Source organism: Meleagris gallopavo, chromosome 6 (genome assembly GCF_000146605.3).
Source record: "Meleagris gallopavo isolate NT-WF06-2002-E0010 breed Aviagen turkey brand Nicholas breeding stock chromosome 6, Turkey_5.1, whole genome shotgun sequence".
In the NCBI taxonomy this organism is placed as follows: domain Eukaryota; kingdom Metazoa; phylum Chordata; class Aves; order Galliformes; family Phasianidae; genus Meleagris; species Meleagris gallopavo.
In genome coordinates this window covers 47,775,869-47,792,276 of record NC_015016.2, presented here as the reverse complement: position 1 = coordinate 47,792,276, position 16,408 = coordinate 47,775,869, and the positions used below count along the sequence as shown (strand labels likewise).

General features: G+C 39.4%; 1 protein-coding gene across 1 annotated transcript in view; it reads left to right on the top strand.

Annotated features, from left to right (window-relative positions):
• AMPH (amphiphysin) overlaps positions 1–16,400 on the top strand; it is a 70,901-nt gene extending 54,501 nt beyond the window's left edge. The window contains 5 exon segments of the mRNA XM_031554059.1: positions 1,481–1,504; positions 4,125–4,157; positions 5,513–5,563; positions 7,801–7,917; positions 13,207–16,400. Of these exon segments, the coding sequence (XP_031409919.1) occupies positions 1,481–1,504; positions 4,125–4,157; positions 5,513–5,563; positions 7,801–7,917; positions 13,207–13,302 (321 nt within the window). The 3' untranslated portion in view covers positions 13,303–16,400.
• The last annotated feature ends 8 nt before the right edge of the window (positions 16,401–16,408 follow it).

Below are 16,408 nucleotides of genomic sequence, written 5' to 3'. Positions count from 1 at the left end.
TTTTGTAATACTCTGAACTCAGATTTATAACGCTTTCCCCAAAAGCCAAGATAAAGAATTTACAGACTATAACGAGTACTTTAAAGTATATGAAGCCACCTGGGATCTATTAAAACAAGCAGAAAAAAAGAATCACTGTTGCTTGGTCTACAAAACGTAAATCATGTTTGAAATCTAGGCTAACAAAATTCTTATATAGTTTTTAGGGTGTAGGAATGTGTGCTAGCTACCTCTCTTAATTATCTGAAGACATAGTTCCTTTAACCAGTAGGATTTTAACCCAATGGGCAACTCTTTTTTCACAGTTTGGGAGTGAAGAGAGAATTTGACTTGTTCTTTTCATAGTTTGCGTACAGTGAACTGGGGTTGCTCACAAAAGCAGCTGCTGCTTTAGGAAACTGCAGAAATGCTTCCTTCCACCTCCTGGTGTCTATTCAAATACAATAATCTGCAGGAAGAAAACAGATAATTTTTGTGAGCTTTCTTTTGCCTTTGTGTGGTGAGGATAGTTGGGTTGACTTGACAGAAAGCCTTAAAGACCCTTTTTTGACCTTTTGCAAATTCATCTAGCACAGAAATCTGTGGATGCTTCTCATGCATTTAGATTTGCAGCACTGTCTTGTGAACATACAGCATATGTGATGCGTATTAAGTGCTCGTCTCTTTCTATTGCGATGGTTTAAAAGAAGTCTGAAAAAGAGTTGTGTATGCAGTCTAGCCAAAATTTCAAGGTTGCCAAAATCTAGACTAGCTAAAATAACCCAGAAGTGTTTCAAATGTATAATTTTAAATTAACATTACATATCTCTGTCAATTTCTTCCTTTCACAGGTTTACTTATAGCATGTTAATATTATATCTGTAATTATTTTCCTATTTCCTCTAGTTAAAACCAAAAAAGGAACTATCAAACTTCACAGCTAAATATTTGAAGTTAAGGCTACTCAACCTTTACAGTTTTTCTCATAATTTTGAATGCAGAATAGTTGTTGATCTTCCTTGCAGTATTTGTATCTCTTCAAAGTGGTGGTGTAGACAGCTGGCTGTATAGTTTGATTCCATAGTGTGTGTGAGGCTGTAAATGCTTCTTCATGGCACAGTGACAGAGTATCAAAGCTGTCCACTGACACCACTTGTTGCCTCCTTCCTTCTTCACTGTGCAATGGAATGATTCCTCCTTTCTATTGAGAGTACCTGTGATAAAGAAGTCAGTGGGTCTCAGGAAAGCAAGGTATAAATGATAAATCTTCAGTGTATCTGTAGAACTTCTTTTCTAATGTAGTCCAGTGGCTAGAAGACTTAAATTTAGGAGTCTGTCTTTAGCCTTCACTGGAGGGGCAGGAAAGAACCCTTCGCTGCTTCCCTACACCAGTTTGGTGCTGGTTAGAGAACAGATAATTAATGAACTGCTGATCTAGTAACAACAACAACAAAAATTGTATTCTTCTTTTCTGTGTTTTAAATGTTTTTTTTCTATACAGACAACAAGCGAATTGGTGCAGCCGGTAAGCAAACTTCCGCCCAACATTGCAACTGCTCTATATGCATGCTTTAATCAATGTGATTTAATATATAGTTTTTTGTTCTGTCTATCGGTGCTGCTCTTCTAGATTGCAATCTACTGCCTCCAAATGTTGCAAGCCACATAGCTTTTCCTTAAACTGCTTAATTTAGTCACTTTCATTCTTTAGATTAAAATTGCTCTAGTAAAATATAAATCTTGTGTTTTCTCATCAAGTCCGCCTTTATCTTTTTCATCTTGTGTTTTTTCTTTGCTTTTCTGTCTGCTTAAAGCCTGATTCTTCAAAAAGTCTTTCCCTGTGTAACCTGGTCATGGAGGAAATCCCAAACAGTGGGTCATCAGAAGATGTTAACAGATCCCAAACTGATCTAGGTTCACTCAACTGGGGCCTAGATGTTAGCACACCCAGTGTCAGCCAGGAAATTACTACAGGCGGTTCTTTGCTTTTCCCTGGGGCAGAGCAAACCTCAAGCAAATCCATGGGTACTCCACCTGCTAGTGTTTGGCCTGCTGTAGGTCAGCAGGAGGATGCTGCACCAGGGTCTGCTTCAGAAAATGAAAACCAGAGGACTTCGCTGGAGGACCTGTTGGATGCTAAGAATGTCCCATGGGAAGATGTGGCAACCAGTCAGCGTTTAGAGAACATAACTGGTTTTGAGACACCTATCTTGGGAACTGATAGCTTATCGGATAAACCCCTTCCATGTGATGTGCAAAAGGAAGAGGAAAAGCACGAGGAAGAAGGATCTCTGTGGGCAGGTGTCAAGCCAAGTGAAAAGGTAGAGAATGGAGCTGTTAACTACAAGGAGGTAGAAGGTACAGAGGAAATGGAAGAGCAAGGTGGTGAAATGGAAGGAAATAGTGAGGCAGAGCTTCATAAGTGCTTAGCTGAGTCAGAGTGTGAAACTTCAGTCAGCACTGAGATAGACAGTTTACGTGAGTTGGAAGTTAGCAGTGGGGAAGCTGGAAGAGTTAGTGTTGATAACCTAGAAATCCCTAGGGAAAAAGAATTCAAAGGAGTAAATGTCATTGAGGAGACAAATTCAGAAAAACCATTACTGAGCGCAGGGTTGGAAGATGGGAACAAAGTAGTAGTGGACAGCTGTAAAACTTCAGAAGGCACTGGCAATGAACCTGAGAGAGTCTTTGGTATCTGGAATCAGGGCCATGAAACAGTATTTGAGGATGGCTTAAACCAAGCTGACAATGTTACTGGACAGAATACATCCACAGAGGGTATAAACGTGATGGTCACTGACCACGCAGAAAAGAACCATACAAATACTGGAAATATTCTTTGTGATGCTGAATTATTCAGTGCAGAAGAGTCTGGTAAAGAAGCCGAAGACAGTAGCATCAGCATCCTCTCAAATGGTAGTGCTACCAATGAAAGTCAAGCTGCTGCTGACAAAGAGTGTCCACAAGAATTGATGCCCGAAACATCTCATGCTGCTAGCACAATCTGTGGTAATCCTTGCCTAGATAATAGAGAAGACCAAATGACAGGTAGGGCAGCAGCAGCAGCCACTGAAGAGCATCCTCATAGCAGTGGTGTTCCTGAAACCTTGGAAACAGACCCCTGGCTTGCAAACTGGGATCCAACAGTTACTAATGATTCCTGGGGGTTTTCTAATATGTCAGATGGCCAAGCCAATGGACTGGATAATTGGCCCTTTTTCCCCGACCAGCAAGGTTCAGAGGAAGGTAACATGGAACATGCTTGGTTAGGCATTAGTGATAAGTGGTCTACACAGGACCTGGGAGGGACTGATAACATCTGGGGAGAAGTAAGTGTAAGCACAAGCAATAAAAATCAGGAGGAACCAATAAAACAAGGTTTGCCTGGGGAGCAGGCAAGTGTTAGCAATACTGGACTTAGCAGTGAGATAGTTAGACCCTTGGCTCTGTTTCAAATGGGAAATTCCCGAAATGCTAGCACCGAGAGTTCAACTAGTCCTAAAGACAATGAGACCAACAACTCAGATTTATCTGAAGATGAAATTGCTAACCGGAGATATGGATTGTTGTACCAGGAAATTGAGGCTGATAAAGAAGAGGTACCTACCCCAGTGTGTAGCCTAGTCTAGACAAAGAGTTCCTTAGGTCATGCATAACCTTGTCGTTTAAAACCAATCCACCTGTGTGTTTCCTGCTACCCCTCCTAAGCCCTTGCAATTCTTTTTCTAAAAAATTGTCACGCAACTGTTCATAGTGTGGTGCCCTTCAGCCATGTAATGAAGCAGGCTGACAAAAATGCATTTCAGAAAGGTGAAGGAAGCTTCACGCTGTGGAGGCACACTGTGTCTCATAGCTTTTGTACTTTATATGTATAATTTTAAATGCATCTCCAGTCTTTTCTTTTTTCTTTTTACAGAAATACTTAAGTCACTCCGCTTTTTGTATTCATTTTGGTGCTCTCTTTAAGCCTGTGAAACCTGTTATCGAATAGCACTGTCATCAAGTATCTTTCTGCCTTGCCCTTCCTTTTGTTATTTATTTTGTTTTATGTCTGGCCTATTTTTATTTTGTAAATAGAAACATTTTATCCATGTTCTCAATTAGTAAACATGCGATAACTTGTTCTGATCTTCACTTCTACTTAGGCATCCAGCACGGCATTTAATGGATTTGCACAGGTAAGAAACAAGCAAATTTTGAGAGTTTTTTTCTGTTTTGTTGGGAAGAGATTAAGACTAGCTGCACAGTTTTGAAATCTCTGCTCTACAGACCAGCTGCACAATAATGTCACGCTGACACAAATCCTGAACTTGTCTGCCCTCAGAATGTATTCCTGGATGTTCCTAGAAGGTTGCTAATATTCTTGGCACTCTTGGCCTAACTGAATTTAATTGGAAAACACCCACTAGCTCAGCAGGACTGTCTTCTTATTTTCCATATGAAAGAACTGGATTAGTATTTTTGTTGCTCTTTTTTGGATTTTTCTAACAATCTCAAAATCCTGTAAAGCATGGCTTCCTCATAGCTTTCACACATGTTCAGTGACTCTATGTATTTTGTGTATTTACAAAATGAGTTTTATTTGTTTCTGCAATTATGTTTTCATTTAAAATACGTTTTAGTCCGGGAATTAAATCTGAGTTGTTTATTTACTGCTATGATAATGCTGACAAACTGCATGAGGCACTGCAGCAGTGCAGTACATACTCTCAAATTCCAGGGCCACCATCCCAAGTGATAATGCAGATAATCTGGGGCCTTCTTAAATTCTAGCAGCCTTTCAGAGGCTGGCTTACCCACAGCACTCTCTGCACACCATTTTTTAGATTTGCACAAAAAAAGCTGGGCATTTGCAAGGCTGAAAATGAGTCTTTCAGTGCTTATTAATTTTGCTACAGGCCTTTTGCATTAGTAAAGTATTCAGAAGGAAGGGCTAAAATACAAAGCTGCCACCACTTTCTTTAAGGGAAAGTGTTCACCTGGGGGTGAAACAAAAATTTGATCCTTCCCACTCTCACAGAAGGAACAAACATAAGTGTTTTCCAAATTGTTTCTGAATAAGACGTTGGAAAATTTGTTCTCAGCTTCTGTGCCTTATTAATGCATATAAAGCTTCACATCTCTAATTACTTAGCAGTGTATGTGCTATTCAAATAAAAGCCCAGAATCCAGAGGATGTGTAAGTAACTTAGAGCTAGTGAACTCCCTATGCGCATGCAGTCTGGCAAAATAAAATTCTGGTGTTTGCTATTTAGAAGTGCAGTGTGCCTGAAGCAAAGTCCCTGCAATTCACTTGTATTCAGCGAAGGATTCTTCACTGATTTGAATAACTTAAAACATTTTAGAATCATGGAACACATTTGAAAAAGGAAGGTCTTTAATGTTAATATTCATACCTATTTAGATTATCGTTTTTCCATCTAAGCTCAGTTATTGATGGTTATGCCTGAGTAAGCCATAAAAAATCAGGTCTTTACTAGATACATCCCGTGTCAAATATTGTTGCTTCGTTGTTTTTATTTTCTATATGTAGGATACAGCTGCATTTACAGTGCAATCAAATGAGAATGTGACAGAGACTCTGGTAAGTGGTGGATTTTGCTTCTTTTCTAAATGTTGTGTAAAAAAAAAAGGGTACTGTTTTTTTCTTTGTACAAAAATATTTGCTGCTTTGTGCAAAAACATGGGTGTTTTCCATCCTCTAATTCATTAAATCTTAACCTGAAAGAATAGGTGGGTATACCATTGCAGCTGTAAATCTTTACTTTTTAAAAGTCTTTCACAAGGATAGCACTGCAAAAAAGGAAAAACAGGATGCCCTAGATACTTTTAATTTTTGGAGGTATAGTCAGTTTACTTATTTGTTGCACTTAAGGAACAGCAAGAATGAGTACTATGGTCCAGTGTACAGCAAGGAAGTGCTCACGTGTAATGTCAGTACACATACCTCTAATATTACTGCAGCTTTATCTATCCTCCACATTTTAGTAGGTACCATCTTTTAGGGGTGGGAATATTGTTGAAAGTGATCATACTTTGGTGGTTTCCTAGTTCCTCTTGCTGTCTTCGGTTAGCCTGAATTAAGGATATGGAGTAGCAGCACTGTTGGGTGATCGCTACCGTTACTTAGGAGCAGAAGAGTGATACTATTTTTTAATGTGACTTTGGTTACTGAATACCGTGAGAGCATTTTTAGTATTTTTATTTGTAGTTCAAATGTGGCAAGTAGTCTACAGACTGCTTGTCCACAAGTGACTCAGAGCACATCAGTACAGCCTGCATTGTAACATATTACCTCTGATTTTAAGCCTGAAAATTTCTTCCAGTATTAGGCCCCAGGAAACTCATCAGCCATCTCACCTGGGATAAATCTGTCTTTTGTTTCTCATTACAATCATGTTTTTTTTTTGTGAAATTCCTTGGAACTGGTATTATCACACAAGACAGACTTCTGCACGGTGTGGTATAATATAATGAATGTTTCTTTATTCTTTGCCAAATCTTGAAGGTGTTGCTTAGGCAGACTTCTCTATGCCTCATTAAAAATGAGCCTGCTAAAAGAATATGTGAGAAAAGAATTGAAAGAATATGTTTGGGTTTGGTGGTGGGTTTTTCTGTTCGGTTTTGCTTTGTTGTTGTTTTCTGAAAAACGTGAGGGAGAAGACTTTAGTATTTTTAAGAATTTCACGGAAGATGTCTCTTTATTACAGAAGACTTCTAACCAGCTGCATCTTATCAACTGCAAAGCAGCTAAATAGTTTTTGAGGTTCATATTATGCTGAGCAATTTGTTCATGGCAAATTAATCTACTGGGGTTATTTTATCTGGTTGAGTCAGCCACTTTATAAATGGAATATGCTGAGCACAGCTTGCAGCTCTCTCCTTTAGCATGTATGTGTTTGCAAGGTTTTGTCCCTAGCAGAAATAGTACTTTACTTTTACTGGAAGCTGTTTTGCTACAGGACCAAACATCTTGCAGGACTGGTGATGTTTACTAGATACACTTCCTAAAAAATAAGCATAGGCCAGAATTTTAGAGGGTAGGAATTCCAGAAGCTTAGCCAATAAATGGAAGCTTTGTAGGTGATTGAGATCTCAGGATGAAATAAGCATTAAAAAGAAACTAGGGATGATTTTTTACTCAGAAGGTGGTGAGGTACTGGAACAGGCTGCCTGGAAAAGCTCTGGATGCCTCTGGGTCCTGGTCATCCTGATCTAATGGGTGGCCCATAGCAGGGGGATTAGAACTGAATGGTCTTTAAGGTCCCTTCCAATTCAAGTCATTTGATGATTATATGATTTTCAATGTCAGAATTCATGTAGTTAGTGTATGCCTATGTGAAAACAGAGTCTGCAAAATGTCTTCTACTTTCAACAGGGAAGGGATCTTTTTGTCTGAGAACTAGCAGAATTAAGGGGATAGGAGATAATTTTGAAAAATCATATTTGAAATCATAATTTGGGACACTCCTCACTTTGTCCTCACTTTCTAGAGCATTTCTGAGCAAACTGATTACTTCTCCCCCATTTCTGCTGCTGCTTTCAATAACTCAAGCAGCTAGCACTCTCTTTCCTTGCAAGGGAGGGATGTAGGACTGACTCAGTTTATGTACAGGACACTGAGAATGAAGATGCTCTGTAGATGTTAATTAGTAATGTAAGGCTGTCCTCTTCCTGGCAAAGTCATGTGGGACTGAGTCTGCTAGGAGTGAAGCAGCACTGTAATGCCAGGCAGAGCTCCCATTCCCTTCTTCCCTCTCCACTATCACGTGCTCCTCAACAAATTTTCCACTGTTTACTTAAAAATCAATAAAACAAAAGACTGAGGCTGAAGAAGCTCCACCTGGGGAACTCAAGGTCGAGGAAACCCCTACTGCTGCTGTTGTGGAAAAGGAGGCCATCCCTGCTGAGTCAGATGAGCCAACAGAGCAGGCTGCGGTGAGTGATCTGTCCCCTATGTCCATCTCCTAGCCTCATCTGAGCCATCTCTCATCACAGTGAATGTGCCTGCTGTATTTCAGCCATCCTCTCCGTTCCTCATCATGGCTGGATTTTTCAGCGTCCAGCTGTGTCACAGCATGCCTCTCCAGCAACATTTGCTCCTTTTGGTCCTAAAATGTCATTCCTTTAAGACTGGCATTTTAGCTGGAAGTTCACCTGAATGGTCTTAGAGGCAGTCAGAGGTCAGTGCAGAGCATCAACAAAAGGCTTATCAGATATGCAGACACTATAGCATTGCATGGATCTGTCTGCGGAGCTGATTGTGTTTCACATTCCTGCTAGTGGCAATGGCTCAGGCACTACAAGTCTGATTGTGACATTTATTAACACGGGGGAACAGCATTAGGAAAGTGTACAAACAGAACCGAGGAGTGGCTTGGAAATGGCATGAAGCTCTACTCAACCAGTGTCAGGTTGGTTGTTTGCTGGTGGTGTTGGATCACTGCAAAAGCCACTCGTGATACCACGCAAACTGTCTTCAGCAGAAGGCTATGGAGTACAGCTGTAGTTTAAACAACTTCTCAAAGACAGATAGATGATTTTGCCTGGATAGTTCCAACTGTGTCACTGGATTAAAAACTGGTATCGAATGTGAATCAGGCTTTTCCCCTATGCGTGTTTTCTTTTGAGTTTATATAAATCACTGTAATAACTTGTCAACTCTAAAGTAAAGCAAACAGTGAAACTGTCTATCTGAAGCACATTGTTCTGACAGACTGTTGTAGAAAATCCTTCATGGCTAGACAGAGTAAATTTGATGGTTTGGAATAAAGAAGAAAGAAAGGATGGTGATTAGAGGAAGGATGGGACATCAGTCATTAGTCAGGAGGTCCCTTCTAGTAACTGAGTGGCAGTAATTAAAGTGAAGAACAGATATCAAAGAAGCTTAAAAGGTTGTTTCTGTATGGTTTGAGTCTGTTTTTTCTGTAAGGATTCTGTAAGGATTTCATGAAGGAAAGAAAAATTGTGATGGAAATATTTTTTTCTAAAAGGAAGCCAACTCCTTTTCTTGTACTAAGACAAAGTTCTAAAATCTTCAGTGTCTGAGGTGCTAATTAGATGACAGGCTGGGGTTCAGCACCACTCATCCAGTTATTGGCCCTGCCCTGTGACCTGTTTTGCTGCCTAACCATTACTGAGGCATTCTCAGTCCATGTTCTTTCACACTCCAAATGGTGCAGAGCTATTGGGGGCGGGGAGAGAAAGACAGTGTGAGAGATGGGCAACTTAGTGGCAATCCAGGAGGAAGGTCATAGGCATTAAATAGAAGTTAGACAGTTTTGACTAGGTTTATTTTCATTTTTTGTTACCTTTAGAATACAAAGCTGTCTTTATCAATTTGGAAGAGATGTCTAGGAAAATAAGCTAAGTGTTGATTTCTTAAAAATTCAGAAGTAGAATTATTCTTCATTTGGCTCTGAGGGGCCATTATTTCAGGAATTGCTTTCCAGAACTTGCAAAGGAGAGTCTTGAACATCAGGATTAACAACAACCATGATCAAAGCTAAGAAGATTTTACTGAGATGCAAAATATGAAAGCATGTCATTTCTCAGCAGCAGTTGAGCATTCATTCACTTTATGAGTGATGACTAACTTAAAAGTGGAGTGGTAAAATATTAATAATATCTTTCCGATAGGAATCTTCTATTGATTTTAGTAATTTCAAGTTTGTGGTGACAGCCCCTAATCAGCACAATTTTTCTGTGGTGAATTTACTGTCAGACCACATTAATTCATAGAATGTATGGCATTCATTACTTGTTGTAGGAGTTTTGAGTAAATTTTCTGGTAGGGCTTTCATTTAAACTGAGGAGAGGGTAGTCCAGAGAATAGGGTACAATTCCCTGCTCTGTTTTGGGTTTTGTTTGGGTTCTGTTACTTTCAGTTTCATAATCTGCCTGAAGTGTATTGCCAAACACTTCATTCCAAGAGCTCATCTTAATTGCTACATGGAATCTTATTACATGTTCTTGTCTTGATCCATTGGCGGCCACAGAACATATAAAATTTCTATTAGGTGCTGGCAACCATTGATTCTTATCTTGGTTGCTGGGAACAAAATTTTTCACAATTAAAGGGACAGAATCACCACGTGCACCAGAAGAGCTGAAGCGAACCATGGTAAAAAGTCCTTCTTGCATGGACTTTTGCCCTCAGAAACTGTTTTGTTTCCTTATTTCCATAGTATGTAAAATCCAAAGGATGCAGTCTAAAAGGTATAGTTTATTAACCACTGATTGATTTCAGTTTCAAATAATAATATCCCTCTCACCACATCAATTTTTCAAAGTCAGGCAAAGATGGCAAGTGTACAGAACAAAGAGAAATCTTAGGAAGTCTTGTTATTTTGTTCTCCTATCTGTGAAATCCTGCACCCAGAGTTCACAGCATTACTCAGAGATCAGCTTTTTTGACTTCCAGTATGCTCATTGGTTTGGAAAGAGCCTTTTTGTGCTTTGGGTCTGATGCTTGCCTGGACTTTAATATTCTCTCATTAAATCAGTCAGACACACAGCTAGACACAGTGATTTTCAAAGCTTTGTGTAGGCACATATGAAACTACAGCTGGAAGCTCTCTCAGACACTGAACAATGACAAAGGCCAAGAAAGAGCCTTCAGCTTACAGATGTCTAATTATGGTTGAATCCCATGGTAGGTACAATTCGTGGCACCCAAACTGCAAATAATATAACCTGGGAGAGCAATCCAGTGGTCAGATATAGAAGAGTGGTCAACTGTGTCCAAAAGCTGAGCATGGAGCAAAGTACAGGTACAACACTGGAGTATGAGGCCATTTAAAGACTAAAATATTTCTTTCAAAAATGGGAGAGAACTGATGTAGAATAGTGTTCTTCTGTTCTACGTCAGCAGAAGCAGATTTCACTCTGTTTATGGAATTGCAGCATTACTTAGGCATTATTTTAGTAATCCTATTTTCTAGACGTTTACGCCTAGTACGGCATAAAAATAAAAATTGCATTACCATGCTTCCCTTCTAAAATTCGGTCATCCTTACCATCCCAACTCCTCAAAAAGATCAGTGCTGCTAATTTTCCTAGTACAAAATAATCCTTAAGAAGTAAGGGCATCTCTGCTTACTTTTCTCTTTCCCACAAAATCTGCTTCCAGTTACGCTTGAACAGAGCCCTCATTTAAAAGTGTATGTATGAATGCATCAGATTTTGTAATGAGGTCCAAGCTGTAAGCTTGATTGATGGAATTCTTATGGGAGAGAATTTCCAGGTTACTGATAAGAGAAGAGTAGGGATAAACACATTCCTGACATAGAACAGTGCTCATTTCTGAAGACAAATTGACTTCTAAATACAGCTTATTGAAGTATTTCAGCACTTTTTAATATTAAAAGTCAGAGAAGTGTTTGTGTACCAACTTGCCATTGCCATTAGACGCATAGCTTTTATGAGGCAATAGAAATATTTGTTTACCTCCCCTGTTAAAAAAAAAAAACAACATGCTGTAGCAAGCATGCATGCTTTGCTAGAGTAAGAAGTAATTATATTTTGCAGTTGAAGCTCATGGGATTGTTTTCTGTTTAAGACCCTCTACAGCCTCTTTTAAAATTAACGTAAAAATCAGGACTTCACAGCATGGTTTGGCAGCTTGAAAGAAGAATTAATCCTATACATATAAAAGAAAGGGTTATGTAACATTGCAATTTTAACAGGATAAAGCTATGAGGGGTTTCCATGGTAACGCTGCTGTCAGCAACTGCCTGGCCCTGGTATCTGGACATGTCTGGGTCTTATGAGGTGACTGCAGGCAATACTGGAAGATTAGATTAGAAAACACGTGAGTGATGTGAAGTTTGGATATAACTCAGCATCCTTTTATTATAAAAAATAACATGTAAGCATTTCAGATGAAACTTGTAGAAATTTTGGTGTGGCAGGTGTGTGGAGGCAGTTAGCTGGAGACTGAGCACTTGAGGTCTTATCACAATTGCTAAAGATGGCAATCTGATCTACCATGCACTCAATTAGATTTGCATGACTTGTCTTCACCCTTACAGGGCCTTTGAAAAATCTGACGTATGTATGTTTGCAAAGCAACCTCAACATTTATTAGTGAAAGAGATTTCTATAAGGGGGCTTAGATTTACTTTTCCTCTGAAAAGCATCTTTTGAAATATCCTGCACTCTGCAGGAAGCCAAGACTGAACAGAAGAGAAAAGCACTTCCAAGTATTCCAAACGAGACATGAATTATAGCCATAAGACTGTTTGTTGACCTAAACTAGACCTCTTGATCTAGGCTGAGCAACAGCCAAAACTGAATCCAAGCTCAAGCAGAAGGGATGTTGCTGACTGAATCCCAAAATGATACAGTAGAATTGGATACCAGCAGGGGCACAACTGTCCCACAGAGTTTAGGAAATTGTACGTTTTTTCTGCTTCCAAAACGTGGAACTCATGCAGTTCTACAGCTTCTGTAAAAAAGGACCTTGTGTTAGATATCATCTGTGCTGTAAAAAGTATTGTTTGGAGTGAGCCCATTACTGCTCAGAGCAATTGATCCCTTGAACATCTTCATGGGTGCCAGATTTAGAAAGCCACTGAACACATGTCTAATGTTTTAAATGTCAGGCACTCACTGCATGTACTACTGAGTATGGACCTAGAGAAAAGTGATTCTGCAAAAACTGATGAACTTTGTGACCCACCTCTTTGAACAATCCCCTTAAATGTGTTTCAGCCCAACGTGTGTGGAAGAAGTGTTTTAGAAAGTTTTCCTGGAAACTGGTGAGTTACAGGGGCAGCAGCAGGTTATAATGGGAACATTCTGAGTCTTGGGTGGGAGAAATTTGAGGTAGCTGGAAAACTGTAAGGTCAGCAGTGTTCTGGGTTGTTGCTTAATAAAAAATTCATCCAGTGTGGTGCTATTATGAGAATACTGATAGTAAAAGTAAATAAAATTGACATTAGCACTTCCAGTGTGGTGATCATTATATAATTAACAGGCTTTATTTCTCATGGTGTTTTGCTGTGGTTTTGTTTTGTTTTGTTTATATCTTATAGCTACTTTTATTTCAGATATGTAGCAGCGAGAATCTTTCCACTCACTGTATACTATCCCATTTAGTTCCCACCATTCATTCCATTGCATCCCATACATGCCATTCTTCCACTAAGCTTGATTAATGCCAATTTCTCTGCAGTCATTCCCTCAGCATGAGTAAGATGATGACCATATTTCCTCTTTATACAGGAGAGTATCGAGGCAGGGGATAAGGAGACAACTGGAATTGCTGAGAAAGAGAGCGAGGTACATATGAAGAGCCTCAGGAATATGGTTTTGCTTTAGTATCTTCAAGAGGAGTGTGGCAAAAATATATATATGTCATTTGCATGTTATCAATATGCAGGCAATACAATATGACTGTGAGCCAGCTGTGGTACCAGAACATTTCTCATTCAATGCAAGACCTATCTTTGAAACTGACTGTTGCAGCAGTACGGACTGATAAATATTTTGGGACAGAAAACAATACATGAAACTGATCCCTGAAAAGAAAGTGGTATAATGCTGTTTCTATTGGCATTTGTGGTAAAGAGAGAATATGCTGCATAGATTCACAGTAGCTTTTACGTTTTCCTTGAATTTGTTTGTCTAGCCTTCCTCTAAACATCTTTAAAAAAAGAAAGGAAATTTTGATTCATCATTTGTTTTTCCTAGCACAGATGAAAATAATCATGCTACAAGTTCGTTTTCTAAAATAAAAATCTGGCATTGAATTAGGTAAACTACAAAGCAACTGAAAAACTCTGTGACATACTTAATTTCTCTTTAGGTGGGCATGTTGAAATCTAAGGATGGTATGGTTGTATTTTGCTTATAGAAAGCAAGACACTATGAATCCTTTTGTACAAGCTTGGGTTTGTTACACTGTTAGCCCTTCTGGAATCTGGGATATGTCTATGCTCTATGGCTACCCAGGGTACCCTGTGTTGCATGGAAGCAAGATTTGCCAGCAGCTGTCCTTGCTGGGCAGCATGGCTGAGCCAGGATGAGGTCCCTCTACTATGGGCTGCTTTCTTCCTGTGACCCGTAGCCCTGACTCACTGGTGCCATAATCCTCACCAGCCTGCTGTCTAGAAACCAGGGGAATTATACTAAAAAGAATTTACGCGAATGGGAGAGGTAGATCAAATCCAGTTTCTATAGCTACTGGTGTTGATGCGCTGCAAATGTGAGTTGCACTGCTTCTCTAGCATTGTCTTATCACTACCAAGTCTGGGCCAAGAAACGCCTTGCTATCCCCTGAGCATAAAGGCTAAGCCTTTGAAATGCACCTTTCCTCTGTTTTCCAAAGTACATGCCCTTGTAAAGGTACTTTTATCAGGTAAGTTTAACCTGTTTAGAGGAGCAGTATTACTGAATGCAGAAGAGATGCTGTCAGGGATCAAACTGTTTGCTAAGATGATATCCTGGCTCCAGTGGGATTGTCCTTCTGATGCAACTTTCATAACCAGTTCTTCAGTATTACTCCAAAAGCCTTCCAAGACTTTGCAAGCAATTGGTGTGCTCACTAAAGCATGATAATTAGTTCTTGATCTTATATTAGACGGCTTAGCTATAATTATGACTAACTGTCATAAAAATTACCCAGTCCTTTTCTAAATCAAGCCGTGGAGCAAGATCTTCAGCTCTGGAAAATGGGGAGAGCTCAGTGAGCTCCTCCCAGACTCCTAGCTGCAGACTCATAGCTCTCCTCCTCTTCATGGCCTCATTCATGTTGCTGCTGAATCTGTGGCATTGCACTGAGCTGACAGTGGTGTTAATTAGAGGATAATCCAACCGTGTGGATCAGCTGCACCTTGGGTAAAGAAGCATTCACTTTTACTGCAACTAAAAGTCATGTGGCTCTTTTATCACAGCCTTCATTATATTGGATGGCCCTCGTTTTTTCTCCTGTGTGGCTGTGCAAATTTCAGTAACACTTCTGTAGATAGCTCTTAGTCTGTGTAATGTTATGGAAAACAGGTTTGTAGAATTGGTTCTTCAAACGAAGACAGGAAATACCTGAAAGTACGTGGCCCATTATAGCTAGGTGTGGGATTCTTACTGTTCTGATTTCAGTAGAATTGAGCCTCCCTCTTTTTAGTTTAGTTTAGTTTTTTTCTTCTTCTTAATCAAAGATATTTGATACTAATTGTGAGATTCATTCAGCACTAGCAAACACACTTTTGTAAAAGCCATTTTTTAATTATCTATCTTTCTTTGGTTTTGTATTCTAAGACACGGGAAATACACAGTTCTGCATATGTGAATGTGCTATACATTCAGTGAGTTACAGCTACAGCTGTTGAGAGCATCACTCTTTCAGTGCTGACTATTTGAGAGCTGACTCATGTGAATTAAAATTCACCTCCACAGTAAAAGAAAATTGGCTATACAAATCCAATAAATAGAAAGTAAATGTTGGTCCTAATCACAACAGACAGCAAGATCAATTTCTGCAGCATGCTGTTAGAAGCACATGTTATAAAATCAATCTGCTATGCATTCTGTTCCCCTTCTTTCATGCTGGTCTCTTCCAAGGCTTTTACATCCACCATTTATTTGAATACTCACCTGGGTCAAGACTGCTAACTTGGTAATATTCTGTGAGACAGGCTTGCATGCCTTCCAAGTCACAGGAGAAGATGTCAACATTCATCCACGTCTTTTGATATTACTTCTGCTTGTGACAGAGCATCCTTCCCTAGCAGAATTTCCAGCTCAAGCTTAAACTTCTCCAGTGATTTCTGCAAAACACTAGAGTATTTTCTGCTTTCAAGGACTGCAGAAGAATTGATTTATCACATCAGTTAATATCAGTCACTAGGGGTAGGTACAGCTAAAAACAATGACTGATGAATGATCATGAACAAATGCAGGTAGTTCAAGTTGAGCTCAGATGGCTGAATTAGTCTCATTCATGGGTGGAAAATCAAACTGAGAAAACAGAGCATCAGGCTGCTAACTGAATTTCTGCTAAACTTAGCTTGACATTGGTACCTAGAAAATAGCTTCTCTTTAGTGTTAAAAACTTTCCGAAGTCGATTGAACTGACAGAATGTGGTGTTTCATTTACCTTCACCATCAAGCCTTAAGATGAATCTACAGTCAACTTAATTCAAGTATATTACTGTAAGCAAATACCAGTATGTACCGACACAGATGTTAGGGTGATTGATAAATTCTCTCTGCTGGAGGAAGGATTTAACAACAGCCTGTAGAAAGGTACTTTTCTGTCCACCTTTCATGACTGAAATAAAATGCACGCTAACTTTTCAACACAGAGTAACGACAAATGAAAAACACATGAGCCTTGAGAAATTTTTCCTACACTAGCAATAGCCATCTGAAACTCTACTGCATGTTCACAGGAAGGTTTTGTAAATGTCCCTCTCGTGCCTGTTGATCA